Raw genomic sequence first — 14,442 nt, forward strand, 5'->3', positions numbered from 1 at the left:
GTGCTATCTTTTATTGCACTGTATTGTTATTAGCACTATGTGAGCACACAAATGAATAAAGGGAATATAATGAGTGTTGAACTACACTTACTTCCAGTGCTGCATGAGGAATCTGCAGGACTATAATGGAGGAGGCAAAGAATGGGGAGTTAGCAATCACATGCTTTGCATTTACGCTCTAGTTTCCCACATGATGTAAACCAGTGTAAGCCAGCAAAGCCTCTGAAAGAACAAGTTCCCCCTCTTCTGACACTGGGGTTCAAGACAAGCCATTTCCTCCCACATTTACTAGGTCACTGACACACTTTGACTTGAGAGACCCTCTCTGAAGGCATGGAAAGAGCAGCCACTGAATCCACAAATATACCTCCAAAAAACTTTGTTGTTTTTAACCCGTCATCTTCACCCTAATTCCCTGTGAGTGGAGGAACTGGGGACGGCCCTTGCAGCCTTCCCGTCAATGGCACCATCCCTCCCATCCACAGGGCGGACTTTCCCTTCAATAACAGGGCTTGAGAATAAAAGCCCCCATCAGATTTGGGCCAGGAAATGGCTTCTTACAAAGAAAATCTTTAAGAGAATAAACCAGATTTCTTTCTTGGCTTCAAGATGAAAATCGGTGCGTTCTTGCTACTTTATGGAGGAAAAATACCTTGGAAGCACTTTACTCTTGTCTACATAAACATTAGAGCCCGTTTCCCCATCCCCAAGCCTTCCAATCATTTCCAAAGTGAAAGTGTATTTAATAACAGTACATAATGAAACAGCTTTTGTTCAGCTTTGACAATGGATTCCAAAAGCTGCAAAGTCATTTAGAAACACATTACAGTGACCACCTTGGTCACTCGGATCCTTTGAAAATTCTCCATGTTGAAAATACTGCCACTCTTAAAGCAAATAAGGCCTTTAGTAAGGCCTGTTGTGATAGGACAAGGGGAATGATTTTAAACTAAAAGAGGTAGATTTAGACTAGATACAAGGAAGAAATATTTTATTATGAGGATGGTGAAACACTGGAACAGGTTGCCCAGAGAGGTGGTAGATGCCCCATCCCTAGAAACATTCAAGGTCAGGTTGGATGGGGCTCTGAGCAACCTGACTGAGTTGAGGATGTCCCCCTGATGATTGCAGGGGGGTTGGACTAGATGGCCTCTAAAGGTCCTTTCCAACCCAAACTATTCTATGATTCTAAGTGGCAAAGGGGAAGAGACAGGGCTGGAAGGGCAAGGAAGCAAAACACAGTGAGTATCACCCTTCCTGGGAAGAAAGTATCTGCTAGAAGTCCTTGGACTGTTAATTGACAAACATGTCCAGTTTTCTCCAAGGTGAGAAAGCCCCTGAGATTCCAGGACTGGGGGCCAGAGGCTTAAGCCTGAGACCCACCAGACGGGGAGTAAGATCTTTCGAGTCTGTACATCATCAACTTCTCACTGACATTATGCTGTATGCTATACGTATTATACTGTCAATCATTAAAACAGATAGAGCTGTCCTCAATCTGCAGAAAGCTTTCCAAAAAATGAGGGCTTAATTAACTGTATGCAAAGGGAAAATCCCAAATTTCACTGCTCCAAAGCCAAGTTTTTATAGTGCGGAAAGAATTCCTTGAAACCCAAATAGCTCAAAGGATCTTTACCATCTCTAACTTGTTTTGTGCTGCTTCCTGTACAGTCCATCTTATTGATCAAGGTAAGGTGATTTTTTTAATTAAGAAGCAGAAAGGCAGAAAGGGGAAGCTTCATATTCTGAGGAAAGAAAGACCTTATAAATAACATCCTGTGTATTTTCTGACCCAAGAGTTATCCTGCAGGTGAGCAGACTGACTCCATGAACCAGTCAATCCAGCAATAGCTCGATACTTTCAGTTCCATCAGTCTTGAATGGAATGGGGAGAAGGGAAGCAGTTTTGTAATCTTGCCAAGATGGTCCATTAAGGAACGAGCGGGGCACTTGGAGCTCGTCCCTGTTCAGAAGGAAGAATAACAAGTAAAAAGCCAGTCTGGTGTAACCACCATCTGTTTAATAGTCTATGGGTGCACTCACCACTGTCAGCCCTGTTCTTGGACTCTTGGAGCGTCCCCATACCATCCAACATGGACTTGGACAGTGATATCCGTAACTTTGGCAAAGGGACTGATGTTAACACCACCCAGGAGCTCCAGCTCCTGCCTGTACTAGCTGTTGAAAGCCTGCAGTGCTGCAGTACTGCTATTAACAGCATCAATTGGACAAAAAGAAACCGATTTTAACCAAAGCCAGTCCCTTGCCCATATTAAAACATGGAAGTGCTGGCAAGAAACTTAAAGATAGTCTTGTGGGGCTTCAGGTCCTCAGCATGGACAGTCACAACTATATCCACAGGTTTCTTGATGATCTTCAACCTAGGCAGTCTCCTGCTCTGACACCATGTTTTGGAACTATCCATTGCCCTTTAAATTGGCAGGTAACTGCACATTTGCTGAGCCAAAGGCCTGAAATTCACTGTCTCTGAGCTGATATCTCAGTTCACCCTTCCTTCTCTCCCTCCCCCTTCCTCTCATTTTTATAATTAAACATCTGAAAATACTGCTTGTTGGGTGGTATTTCCAGCTTCAGTCATTGCTGGCTCCAGCATAGGAAAACTCCTCTTCTCTTCTGAATACACATCATTTGGACTCTCTGTGTGAACTATTTTCTGTATTGCTTGGATATTTTTTAATGATATTTTTATTTGTATTTTCAATGGCTGTGCAAGAGTTCAATTGATACAGCCTGCGTGAGTATGTTTTGCTACATAAACACAATTATTTTTGTTATATACACCCACCCTGTGTAAGAAATGACATTGTAGGCTCACAAAACTGTAATGCTTCCCATATGGTGAACTAACTAGCTGTCTCAATGGATCAAATATAAATATTGATGCAACATGTGCCATTTTACAAATTAATCATGTACAGAGCATGCTGGTTATGACAGATTCATCTACACTGCCAATTTTTTGTCCATAGTATCCAGTGTCCATTGATACCTCCAGGGATGGACCACATGAAACAGGAATGTACATATGTGAGCAACTGACATTCAGATCTGAGGGTAAGAGAATTCTTATTTCTTTGTTTTAAACATGACTGCCCTTCTAGAGGATTATGGGTGTCTGTCAGGATTTGTACAGGATGGTGAGCCTAGATCCCTAATCAAGCAGTTCATCTGTAAGTTACTTCTATTTCTGTTCCACAACAAATTTTGGGTGATGGATTGGAGTCCATGTAGAAGTTAGTTCAGCAAATATTCTCCTGTCATTTCCTGAGCCTTCAGATTTTATCTGAATCAGAGCAGCTCTGCTGGCACAGGAGATATGCACTGCCTATTTTAAATTAGCATTATTGTATCTGCATTAGATACACAATTACATTTGTCCATTGACTTTGTGTTTAGATGCCTTAGTAGTTCATGAGTGTCCTGGTTTCAGCTGGGATAGACTTAATTTTCTTCCTAGTAGCTGGTATAGTGCTGTGCTTTGGATTCAGCATGAAAATAATGTTGATAACACACTAATGTTTTAGTTGTTGCCAAGCAGTGTTTACAATTAAGGAATTTTCAGCTTCCTATGCCTTGCCAGCGAGGAGGCATGAGCTTTCTGCAGGAGGTGCACAAGAAGCTGGGAGGGGACACAGCCAGGACAGCTGACCCAAACTGGCTGAAGGGATAGTCCATACCATATGACGTCATGCTCCATATATAAGCTGGAGGGATTTGGCCAGGGAGCGCCAAGACTTGGGAACTAGCTGGGCATTGATTAGTGGGTGGTGAGCAATTGTGCCGTGCATCACTTGTTTCATATATTCTGTTGTTGTCGTCATTATTATTATTATTATTATTATTATTATTATTTTCTGTCCTATTAAAATGTTTTTATCTTGACCCACGAGTTTTACTTTTTTTTTGATTCTCTCCTCCATCCCACTGGTAGTAGGGGGAGTGATCAAACAGCTGTGTGGTTGTTTTAGCTGCCTGCTGGGTTAAACTAAAACAATGGGGATGCTAGATACAATTATTCTTGATAACCAATTTTTCACATATAGAGCTTGAAGGTTATGTGTCAAAACCCCTGTGTTCTGGCAGCAGAGCATGTTACATGAGCAAACATGCAAATAACACAAGGCCTTTTCCGATCCCTGGAACTCCTTTGCTTCTGTTCTTTGGTCGCTTTCTGTAGCTACCCCTTTCCAATCCTTCCAAACCAGCTTCATCTGAATTGACACCTCTGACCTGATTCCACCCTGCCTCTGCCCTGGTTTATACAAATGCCAACAGGCTGCAGATACCAGAGGATTTTATATCAAGTGTCCATTCTTTAAAAGAGGCATCTATCATGTCAGTTCTGGATGTGAAAATAGTATATATTTATCAGTGTATGATATATCCATAGCCTCCCTTCCGGTCAATTCTTGGCTGCTCAATCCACAAGCAAAATCTAAAGCCTCCAAGGTAGAGAACACAATTGTCTATTATATGCTCTCTGTGAGTTAACACAGAAGAAAAATAGGGAAACACAATGATTTTTTTTTCATATCCCATTGTAAAGTACACTAAAAAAGTAGTAAGATATCAACGAAGTCTTGGTTTTTGTCGCTGTGCCTTACCACAAAAAGCCCTGATACTCTTTTTAGGCCTCAGATTATATAGCCACAGTCCCAGAAATTGAAAAAGAAGGCAATTATACAACAGATTTCTGCATTTCAAACAATCCTTCTGGATTTTGTACACACATATTAAATAATTTATCAAAGTACAGTGCTAAGCCAAGTTGTTGTATGGAGACAAGATACCCAGTCTGGAACATCTTGTACCACAGTCTGTAACGCAGGAATATGAGTAATGCATAGAAAATACTCAAGTGCGGAGGCAAAGCCAGATCTGCATCCATCAATCAAATGCAAAAAGTGGGTACTGAATACGTAGAAAATTGTTTGCCAGCAATATGTACAGCAGACAACTGCAATTTATCCTCTGCCACCTGTGGCCCTCTCTTGACATTGTGCCTATCCAATTTGCAAAAACTATTTTTGAAAATGTGTCAGTTTTCAAATATGTGCTCCCTTTTCATACTGTATGACAATCGCTTTTGGAAGAAAGTCATTCTATAATATTTTTGTTGTGCCAGGACAGCCTAATGTGTGGCTTGTCATCGTTGAATGGACTGTGGATTCACCAGCAAGTTAAAAGTAGCCATGACATGGCAAAATAGTCATGAGAAAACTGTAGATAGAGTCAAAATATCTTCATCTCTTAAATTGTTAAATCACAGCAAAGACCACCCTTGATCTCTAGCCTGGTTCCGCTATACAGGAGGTCTCTCTTGTCAAAGAGACCTTAGATTACATCCTGAAGTACAATCTGTAGTCCCACTGGAAAGTTCTCATGCTATCATGAGTCTCAGACTAATCCTCCTTTGAGAAAAGTCAGCACAAAGTCATGTGCGTCATAACAGTCAGCTGAGCAGCTTGTCTTCTCCCCACACCACTGCTGTGTGACATCTGACACCTTTTTTAGCTCTACTTCTGCCAGCAGTTTTCTATTAACATCATCAGCACAGAGTGAAGAGCTGTGAGAGGGTAGAAACCACATTGCTTCCATGAATGTTGACTAATGAAACATAGACCGAACAGTCTTGAGGAAGAACAAAACTCTCAGAGAATCCTCTCTCTGAAAACCACTTGTCACTTGAAGAGAAATACGAGAAGATAAAAGCAATCTGAGCTGCTGGTTGCATTGCCCTACCCCATCTTCATCATGTCCGTGCTAGAGAAAGCAAACTGTGGAAGCAGGCAAGAGAGAGGCTGCAAAGCCTACATGAGCACTTACCCTCCTTCTCCTCAGATGCATCAGACTGCTCTTGTTCTCCAGCCTGCTACAGATTTTCTGTCTCTGAAAAATCTCAGGAGAAAATAAATTCTCCTTGCTAGAAGACTATGTGCATTTCAAGAAGAAAAGGTCAAAGAGCATCTAGTTTGCTCAGAAGATGCATTTGTCATTACTCTACAATGTTTCCTCTAAAGGCAACACTCCAATTTTTCAGATCTACTCCTGAAGCTCTGACATAGCTTTTATTTTGTCCTCATTCTGGCAAAATTTTATCACTATCAAGAATGAAATGTTCAGCCTCAAAAAACAACTCTAATAAACAAGGACAGGACAAAATTGAATGAAGACCTTATGATTTGTCTCAAAGACAAGGAGTAAGATTATAAAAACTCTAGGTGACTTATGAATCCCTATGCTAAATTTAGGGCTGACTTTGCTCTCTGGTGCTTCTATGCATGACCAAAGTATTAGCCAAGTTTACTCACTCCAGCTGCCTTCAGATGTAAGTGATAAATACAGGCATGCTGCTGCTTATGACAATTTTGCTTCAGGAATAGTTAGGCTGACACCAAAAGGCTTCATTCACACTGTTTAGATTGGAGCTCAGCTCATGTCTTTAAAATGAATCTGTAATAAGTTCACAAAGTACCAGTGAATGAAAACCCTCCTCCCTTAGTCCCCAAATGCAGTTAGGGTATTTTGAGGCTTCAAAGAATCTGTTCCCCCTTCCCTTCTCAAAGTACCCCTCTCCTTGCAAGAACATTGTTTTTTCTTTGCCATGTTCATCTACATTCACTCATCATGCAACAACGATGCATGAGTTTCATTTAGGAGCATCTACTGCTGAAGGGAAAAGAGCTATTACATTTCCTGGACTAGATGTTCACAGGCAACGGTTACTGCTAATTTGTCTGTTACACTGGCAATGTGTCATTCCTGCCTTTGAGAGCCTTTAACTAGAAATATTACACAAGAAAATAAATAACAGTAATACCACCCTCTGATTTCAGCACTTATTCTCTTCTCCGGACCCCCTGCAATGCTTGTTGCCAGGCTTTGTCTACACTGGGTAAAGAAATAAGGAGAAGAGTAATTAAATAAATATGCCAATTAAATTGGTTTAATAGGCAGCTTGTTAGACAAGTATCTGTGGCAAATGGGGTACACAGTCACGCATGGCAATTCTCAGCACTAAACTGCATATAAGGCAGGAAAGTATTATAAATGAGTTCACGAGGCTTTCAAATCTGCTCGGCTTGAATTCATCATTTTGCATTTTCTCTCAGCCAGATGCAAAGGGACTGAATGTTCTGCAGCTGTCACCACCTCTCTGCACAGTTAAAGGCAGTTGCCCCCGACTTAAGAGTGCGATTTGCTTTTCATGATGTACCTCCAAAGATCTGTGCTCATAAAGGTTTTAATTTGGAGGGGAGCTTACTACTGCTTCGCACTGGTAGAAGAAAATATACATTGCCATAATGTCTGATTTACCATTTGTGGCTGATCTGAATGTTTGGAGCAGTAAAGCTGGCCAGCCCAGCGTAATGGTCAATGGCACACAGCTGGAGGTGCACAGCTGGTCTTACTGTAAAAGGTTATTAATGGATTTTTTAGTTTATTCAGATACAGCTGAAAACAGGGAAAAATTAAGTAACTTGTGATGCACCATGAACCTGGCTCTATGCAAAGCACTTTGTATTAAAGAGCATATAAAGAATCAAACCTGTGCTGGCTCCCCAGCAACTGCCTGTTCAGTCTTCATCTGAATAAATTAGGACTGAATTAAACACACCTCTTCAGCAGCATTTGGCAGGAAACAGTGGGAAGGGTCTCCTTGCAGCAGTGCAAAATTCAATCCAGATAAAGATTTTTCACTTATCTCTTCGCATTGCTGTTAGTAAAGCTGCATTAGTCCCCCAAAGCCTCTCTTATACCCAGGTGATTATCACGTTCATTTATCATCTCCCTGCCCGGAAGTCTCAAAGCAATAAGAACTGGTAGTTCTTAATCACTACTCACAGAAATCAGAAATAATGCCAAATTTGGTATGCCTTGTGCCCCTAGGGCAAATCAGCATATCTTCCATGAAGTGAGTGAAGTAAAGAGTGATGCTAGAAAGCTATTCTGGTTAATACTGAAAAGCAGAACTCCTAGTATAGGATAGACAAGGATAAACTCAGAGGAAGAACTGTCTGGAAGAATCCAGCACTAGCAAGGTTGCAGAAGGCAACTCAACTGTCTTTCACATTACTAACATGTGTGCAGCAAACTTTCAACACATGCTACATAATTAGGAGAAAGAAAAACCAGTAAGTGTCCGCCCCGTTATAGTGTCCGTGACAAATGACTTGAATCCAACTCCAACACATTGCTAGAAGCATCCATTCCAAATGACTTCCTGTAATTTATGATCTTTAAATAAACATTTTCTTCTCTCCTTTCCCTTGTTCAAACCTTAAATTTCCAGTTAGTATGGGTCTAGAATCAAATCCAAAGACTCTTGAACAGAGTCCTCTTCATTTTCATTCTTGTCTAACCAGAGACAGAAGGAAACAAGCATTTTGAGGGTTTGGCCAGTCCATCCAGGGACAACCAAGGGGACATTGATTGTCCCACTGCGGTACAGCAGAAGGAAGCCTACCCTACATTTTGTCTGGTTTGCTCTTTATGTGACCCAAGCAAGACAATGCAGATGAGAGGCAAAAGAAAACTGGCTTGGGTTGTGCTCAAGGATCTGCTCCTTTAAACCTATACTCTCTATTGCATGGAGCTTTAAAACCTAGTTTGTGAGAGGAAGGGAACCCACTGCAAGGGAAACAGGACCTTTAAACAGTTTTGATGGGCCCCTACAGTAACTCACCTGGGCATTACCTAGCAATACAGTTAACAAAAATCACACAGGGGAAGCTACTGGCTCATGCAGCTGCAGGAGCCAAAGAGCAAGTGGTATTGAAAAGCTTCCTCAATATTTCTAGACAGGAACCAGGCAGACCTGAAAAGCATCATGATGCTGGCAATGTAACACTTGTAACAGGCTAGTGACAATTTATAATCCAGTTTGCAGCATCAGTGGGTTTTTTCAGTGATTCGTCTAATAACCAAAATGGAGCAGTTAAGCAAGCCAGATTTCCACTCCCGTTTGCTGCCCTCACAGAGTCCCTTCCCACCCAAGCCGTGTGATGACTACACACAAGCAAATGTGATCATTGAACATTCCCAGCTGTTCCTCATACCTTGGGCATTTATCCTAATTCTCAGACCAAGACACAGGGTTGTGGAGTGCTTACAATGGGTCTTATAAAATAGGGTTGTCCTCTCCCCTCCACCCACAGGGATGCCTGTTCTAGGATACACACAGTTGCCCCAGACTATACATAACACTAGAAATAAAACAAGAGAAAGTTACTCCACCTGGCACTTGCCATGTACACAGAGGTCGGTCTCGTAAGGCCCACATGGAGTACCATCGAGGACTCTGTCTGTCACCAGCACAGGGGAATCCTTCCCCAGTGGAGAGCAGAAGAGCTCGCATGGCTTATCTGGAAAAAGAAATACAAAAGCAACTGCCTTTAGGAACAGCACAAACAAGTGCAATGGTGATGCAGTCTCTACGTAAATGGCTTTGGAAAGGTATCTGTTGATATTCTCATCTTTGAAGGAACATGAGCCTTTCAATTCAGGCCTGTCATTTGCCCACTTTAAGATATCAATATTCAAAGGGTTACATTGATGAGACTGGTCTTTTAAGACACAGAAAACTATTTAGTCAGTGCAGTTCTATATATCTGTCTGCAATTGGAACATGTTTGTTACAGGAACGTTCAGCAGCCTGATATGAATGACCAAGTTACCGCGTGAGTGCCTCAGACAAAATTCAGGCTACAGCCAGTGATTTAAGAAGAGCAAGTACTCCAGTCCATTTCTGCTCTTGGACTGACTTTCTTGCATCAGTTTGCCAGTAAGAACACTTGATTACATAAATTTAAAGCACTCTTGCATACATATTACCTACTATTTCCTTAAACTGATATTTGTGGTCCTACAAACTTTTCCATCAGGAAACTATGCTGCTAGAGTATCTAGAGAAAGAACCTCCAAATTCATTTGAAATACATCAGTAGAGAAAAGTTGCGTTTTTCACCCACACCAATGGCAATCGTTATATTATATATTTAGACCTCAGTTTGGAAAAGCTACTATTGTGTTTAGATGGAGGAGTTAATTAAAATAAAAAGCTTTTTCAAAGATTTGTATTATTAACTGGCAGCATTAGAGCAGATGTCAGGGTTTGCTGACTGCATTTGCCACATGTTTAAGTAACAGATATTTAGGCAATTTCATGTTTTTCCTTTGGAGCTGACTCTGCTACTTACAGACTTCATCCAAGGAAGAACCTATAGACATTCAAATGGAAACATGTTTTGTTCTACATCAAGTACCTCCACTCATCAGACATAAGAGAGGAGGTTTGCCAACACATTAAGCTAAGCAGCATAGGCCTTTTCTGAATTTCCAGTGCAATCAAAACCTGCAATCAGCTCCCACCTCACTAATACATGTAAGTAGAGTTCAAGGACAGCAGAGACTAGCTCAAGGTTGGTTTGGCTCTGTGTCTATCTAAATGCTTCTGAGTGTGGCGCTTTGATATGCTGAAAAAAAGGTACTGGCAAACTGCATGGGTGCTCTAACATGCTTCAATAAACAGTGACACTGAGATGTGAAGCTGAGCTGCCCTCTGTCCATCTGTCTTGCTTGACAGAGGAACTACAGGCATATCCTGTGGATGTTCAAACTCCCTGCCTTGTGTCTGATGCAAAGCAAATTCGCAGAGACTGGATTTTGATTTCACTTGCAGAGGAGCTGGGAAAGCTGTTGAAAGCGCTGCTTGTGCAGGAAATCGCTAGTCTGACCACTTCTGGACAACCTCTCTTTCTGCAGCAGCAAGATCTGCAACAGGATTTGCATTCATGGAAATGGGGCAACACAGCTCAGGTGAGTGAAGCTTTGCTAGATAGTGGGAACAATGTTGGCTATTATCTTTTAGCAATAGCTTGTTCAGTCTTCAATAGGCCAAAAAATGTCATATTCCCTTTCTGCGGCTGAATGAAGTTCCCACTACAATATGCTACTAATTGTGGCAGCACTGATCAGAGATGATCACTGAATCATCCGTTGTTTGTTTTTTTCTCTCTCCTATTTACAGTACTCTCAGCAACCCATAGTTACTGACTGGAAATGGAGAAAGGAGTGAAACAGCTCACCCCTGGAAAAAACTGTGAGAGTTTTCTGTAACTGTAACTAGTCAGGGAAGTAGCTCTGCACTGTGCATTCATCCAGCAAAACTATTTCAGAGGAAGGCAGAGGGGAACAAAAAGCAAAACCAGCCTGTACCCTAGGACACGTGAAAGAATTGTGCTCTTGGAGGGTCTGCTATGGGGACTGAAATGCTGTCTGTACGCTTGTCCTGGTGTCAGACCTAACTTGTCAGTGCTAGCACAGGAAAGGGCTTATCCAGCGCCTGGTCTTCTGGCATCAGTTTCAACACCATTCTCCTCTGTTCAAGCATTTGGTCAAGCTAAGATGAACAAATGAAACCAGCCTTGTCTGTTTTTCAGCAGAGTGCAGCAAAATATGTTTGTTCCTGCAGAAAGGACATTATTACGATCCTTTTTCATATCCCCCCAACATCTGGTTGAAAGCAGCTGAACAGCAAGATCCAGCAAAGGAAGCATTAAAGGAATGTAAGTAGGATAGGCAATCATGCTGAAATGCCCAGAACTGACACACATTAAAAATGTCCCAGGGAATCCTTTTTTTCAGTTCCAAATGAATTTGTACTCTCTAACGTTTAAACTCCCATTCCCAAATACATACCTATTCAGATTGTGAATCAAGGCACCTCTTCCCCAGCATTACAAAGAGATGAGTAAAGAACTGATGGCTCTGTATTTTCTGTTAAGAAGGCTAAAATAACAGAAGGGCAGCACCAAGAACAACTAATCATAATCAGTCTTTCAGTTGCAGCTAAGGGGAACATACTGTAGCCTTCTCACAAACAAATTGGAGTCCTGCAGATGAAATCAAGATGGATTGAGAAGCTACAGTGAAAGAACAGCAAGGAATTACAGAGGAAGATGGAAAAACTTACCATCAATGATGACAGCTGTCAGGAGGCTTTTTTTCTTGTTGGTGTATCTGTCGTGGGCCTGGCACTGTTGGTCCCTAAAGCTTGGCACACCTTTAGGGCAGGGTAAGTTCTCACACACAGTGTGCTCTACACTGGCTCCACGACAGTTCTTCCCGCCTGGCCCCGGGCTATGGCAGGAAAGACAAACCAGGGTCAGCAGAAACAGCACAGCTACTCACAGGCACACTTTCGCCTAAGTTTCCATGTCCAAGGCAACTCTTGAAAGAGCAGGAAGGGTCCTTCCTCTCAGATGTTCCTTGCTGGAGGTCAAATCCTGCTCTCAGTTGCTCTGACAGAAAATTATCCAAGCTCCATTCTGGATCTATAATTGGCTTATCATAACAGATGGTCTGGAGTACTTCAGAAGCATGTTCTTTTGTAGTATCCCATACACAGATCAATAACTAGGGGCTACCCACACATTGCACACCTCCGCTAAGAGGTAATGCTATTCATCTGTGGGCACCAAGCAGCCTTCTTAGAAGATAGTGTTTAACTGTTTCTATTCTGGTCACGAACCAAGGCATGTGAGTAATTTTACACTGCTGACCTACACTTCTTCTTTGACTTCAACAGCAATTAATTCCTGTCCTAACCTATTTTCAGATGGTGCAGGCAAAAGACTGAGAAAGAGTGGAGAGAAGGTGTGTGGGGGGGGTAAAACTTTGGGTTCTGCCATGACATCAGGCCTGAGCTCTAACTTTTCCTATGACTTGGGACAAGTTTCTTAACTGATGGTTACGTGTGAGGGATAGGCTTTGGAAGGTGCACTGAGTATGACACCTAACATCCAAGTATTTTTTATATTTGCACAGTCAGGCAGTTCAGGAGATAATTTGTGGTTCCATCACAAATACCAAAGTTAAGTATTTATATTCTTAATGGGGAACCTAGAGGCACCACGGTGATGTTATTGTGCCCAGGATCACACCTAACACCCAAGGCAGAGGCAGGCAACCCGGAATGTTTCACTTCTTTCCACCATTTTCCTTGCCCCCTGCCTCAAACACTCTTAACAATGGGGACACTGCAAACGCACATGTCCTCTAAGGTTCTGTTTTCAGCAGTCTGAAACTAAAATAACATAGAATGAGCTATAACCTGTACCATACGTAGGGTGTCCAGAAACAAATCTGTGCAGCAGATAATCTCCATCCACGAAAACCACACCATTTTACACATTTGGTTTTTAAACATGCAGGAAAGGCCACTAATCCAACATCAGGATTAAGCACCTGCAAAATCTGTTTATTCTTATTTATGATTCCCCAGAGAAGATGGAAAGCTCAAACTCTCAACAATAGCCTATATTTTCTCTGCAAAACAAAACAAAACAAAACACCCCAAGTAAGCAAAAGCCTTGGCCATCCTAACAGATTATTTCTTTAGCCACTTGCTGATACTCTCCTGAATTTGTCACATACCTATCTCCCCAGCTGTAACCAGCAAAGACGGATAAAGCCATGTTCTGACTTTTCTTTAGCAGATGGCTATAAAAAGCAACTCCAGCCAAATTCCAATTTTTAGCAGTATGGCAGTTCATTCCAAAAGCTTCTTCCCCCCTCCCTCCCAGAAGAGCAATGAACATCAGGTTATATCACCCAGCTAATTAGAAACCAAGGCCCTCGTATATCATTTATTTGTGTCAGTAGTCCTAGCAAAAGTTGCCCTGTTCATTTACACACTGGCTATAGGACTAGGTCTTTGACTTCCTAGCTGTGCTGGACTTGATGAATTCAGCATTCTGTGCAACAGAAACATTTGATTCTGCATAGAAGAGCTTTATGCCAAATTTCAGCCTAGATCAAATTCTCACAGTAGCTCCATAAATCCCAGAAAAAGTGTTGTGTGTGTTGGCTTTTGGGTTTTTTTTTTTAAATGGAAATGCTGGTCTCCAACGACACTGTAACATCACAGAGAGTCACCAAAAGAACAGCCTGCACAAACGCCTGCTTGCACTGCTAACCCCTCTTTTCTGCCACAGACACATGCAAGGCAGCAGATGTGCTGAGACTGATGCAGACATCTGGGAGGATTGTGTCTGCTGCCTTAGACTGGATGAGAGACACACTCAGTTCCCTGCACTCACGTAAAGACAGATGATACATGAACTTTGGTTTCAGCACCATCTCCTGCTAAAGCAAGAGATGTAGCCATTGAACATAAGTGACTCTGTGCATGTTTGTGTGCACATACACAGGGGAAAAAATAAAACCAACCCAAAAAGAAAGCAGTCAGTATACTCAAAGAGTGACAGCTCTCTCTCAAGAATAGAGTATCAAGATGATGACCATGGAACAGGAGACACAGTAGGACTACTATTTGCTGTGTTCATCAGCAGTCGCTTTGGCTTTAATCTTAACGTGTCATTAAGTTGTGAGGGACTTTCTATGAGTTTGCCAAGGCAG

The 14,442-nt window shown here is 41.9% G+C and overlaps 1 protein-coding gene across 3 annotated transcripts in view; it reads right to left on the reverse strand.

Annotated features, from left to right (window-relative positions):
• Nucleotides 1-14,442, reverse strand: part of ADAMTS17 (ADAM metallopeptidase with thrombospondin type 1 motif 17) — a 196,179-nt gene that overhangs the window by 65,117 nt on the left and 116,620 nt on the right. For all 3 annotated transcript variants that reach the window (XM_075763921.1, XM_075763924.1, XM_075763923.1), the window contains exons 13-14: nt 11,996-12,162; nt 9,259-9,386 (exon numbers count right to left, since the gene is read on the reverse strand). In XM_075763921.1, coding sequence (XP_075620036.1) covers nt 9,259-9,386; nt 11,996-12,162 — 295 coding nt within the window. The remainder of the gene's footprint in view (nt 1-9,258; nt 9,387-11,995; nt 12,163-14,442) is intronic.

Source organism: Balearica regulorum, chromosome 12 (assembly GCF_011004875.1).
Source record: "Balearica regulorum gibbericeps isolate bBalReg1 chromosome 12, bBalReg1.pri, whole genome shotgun sequence".
NCBI classification, from domain to species: domain Eukaryota; kingdom Metazoa; phylum Chordata; class Aves; order Gruiformes; family Gruidae; genus Balearica; species Balearica regulorum.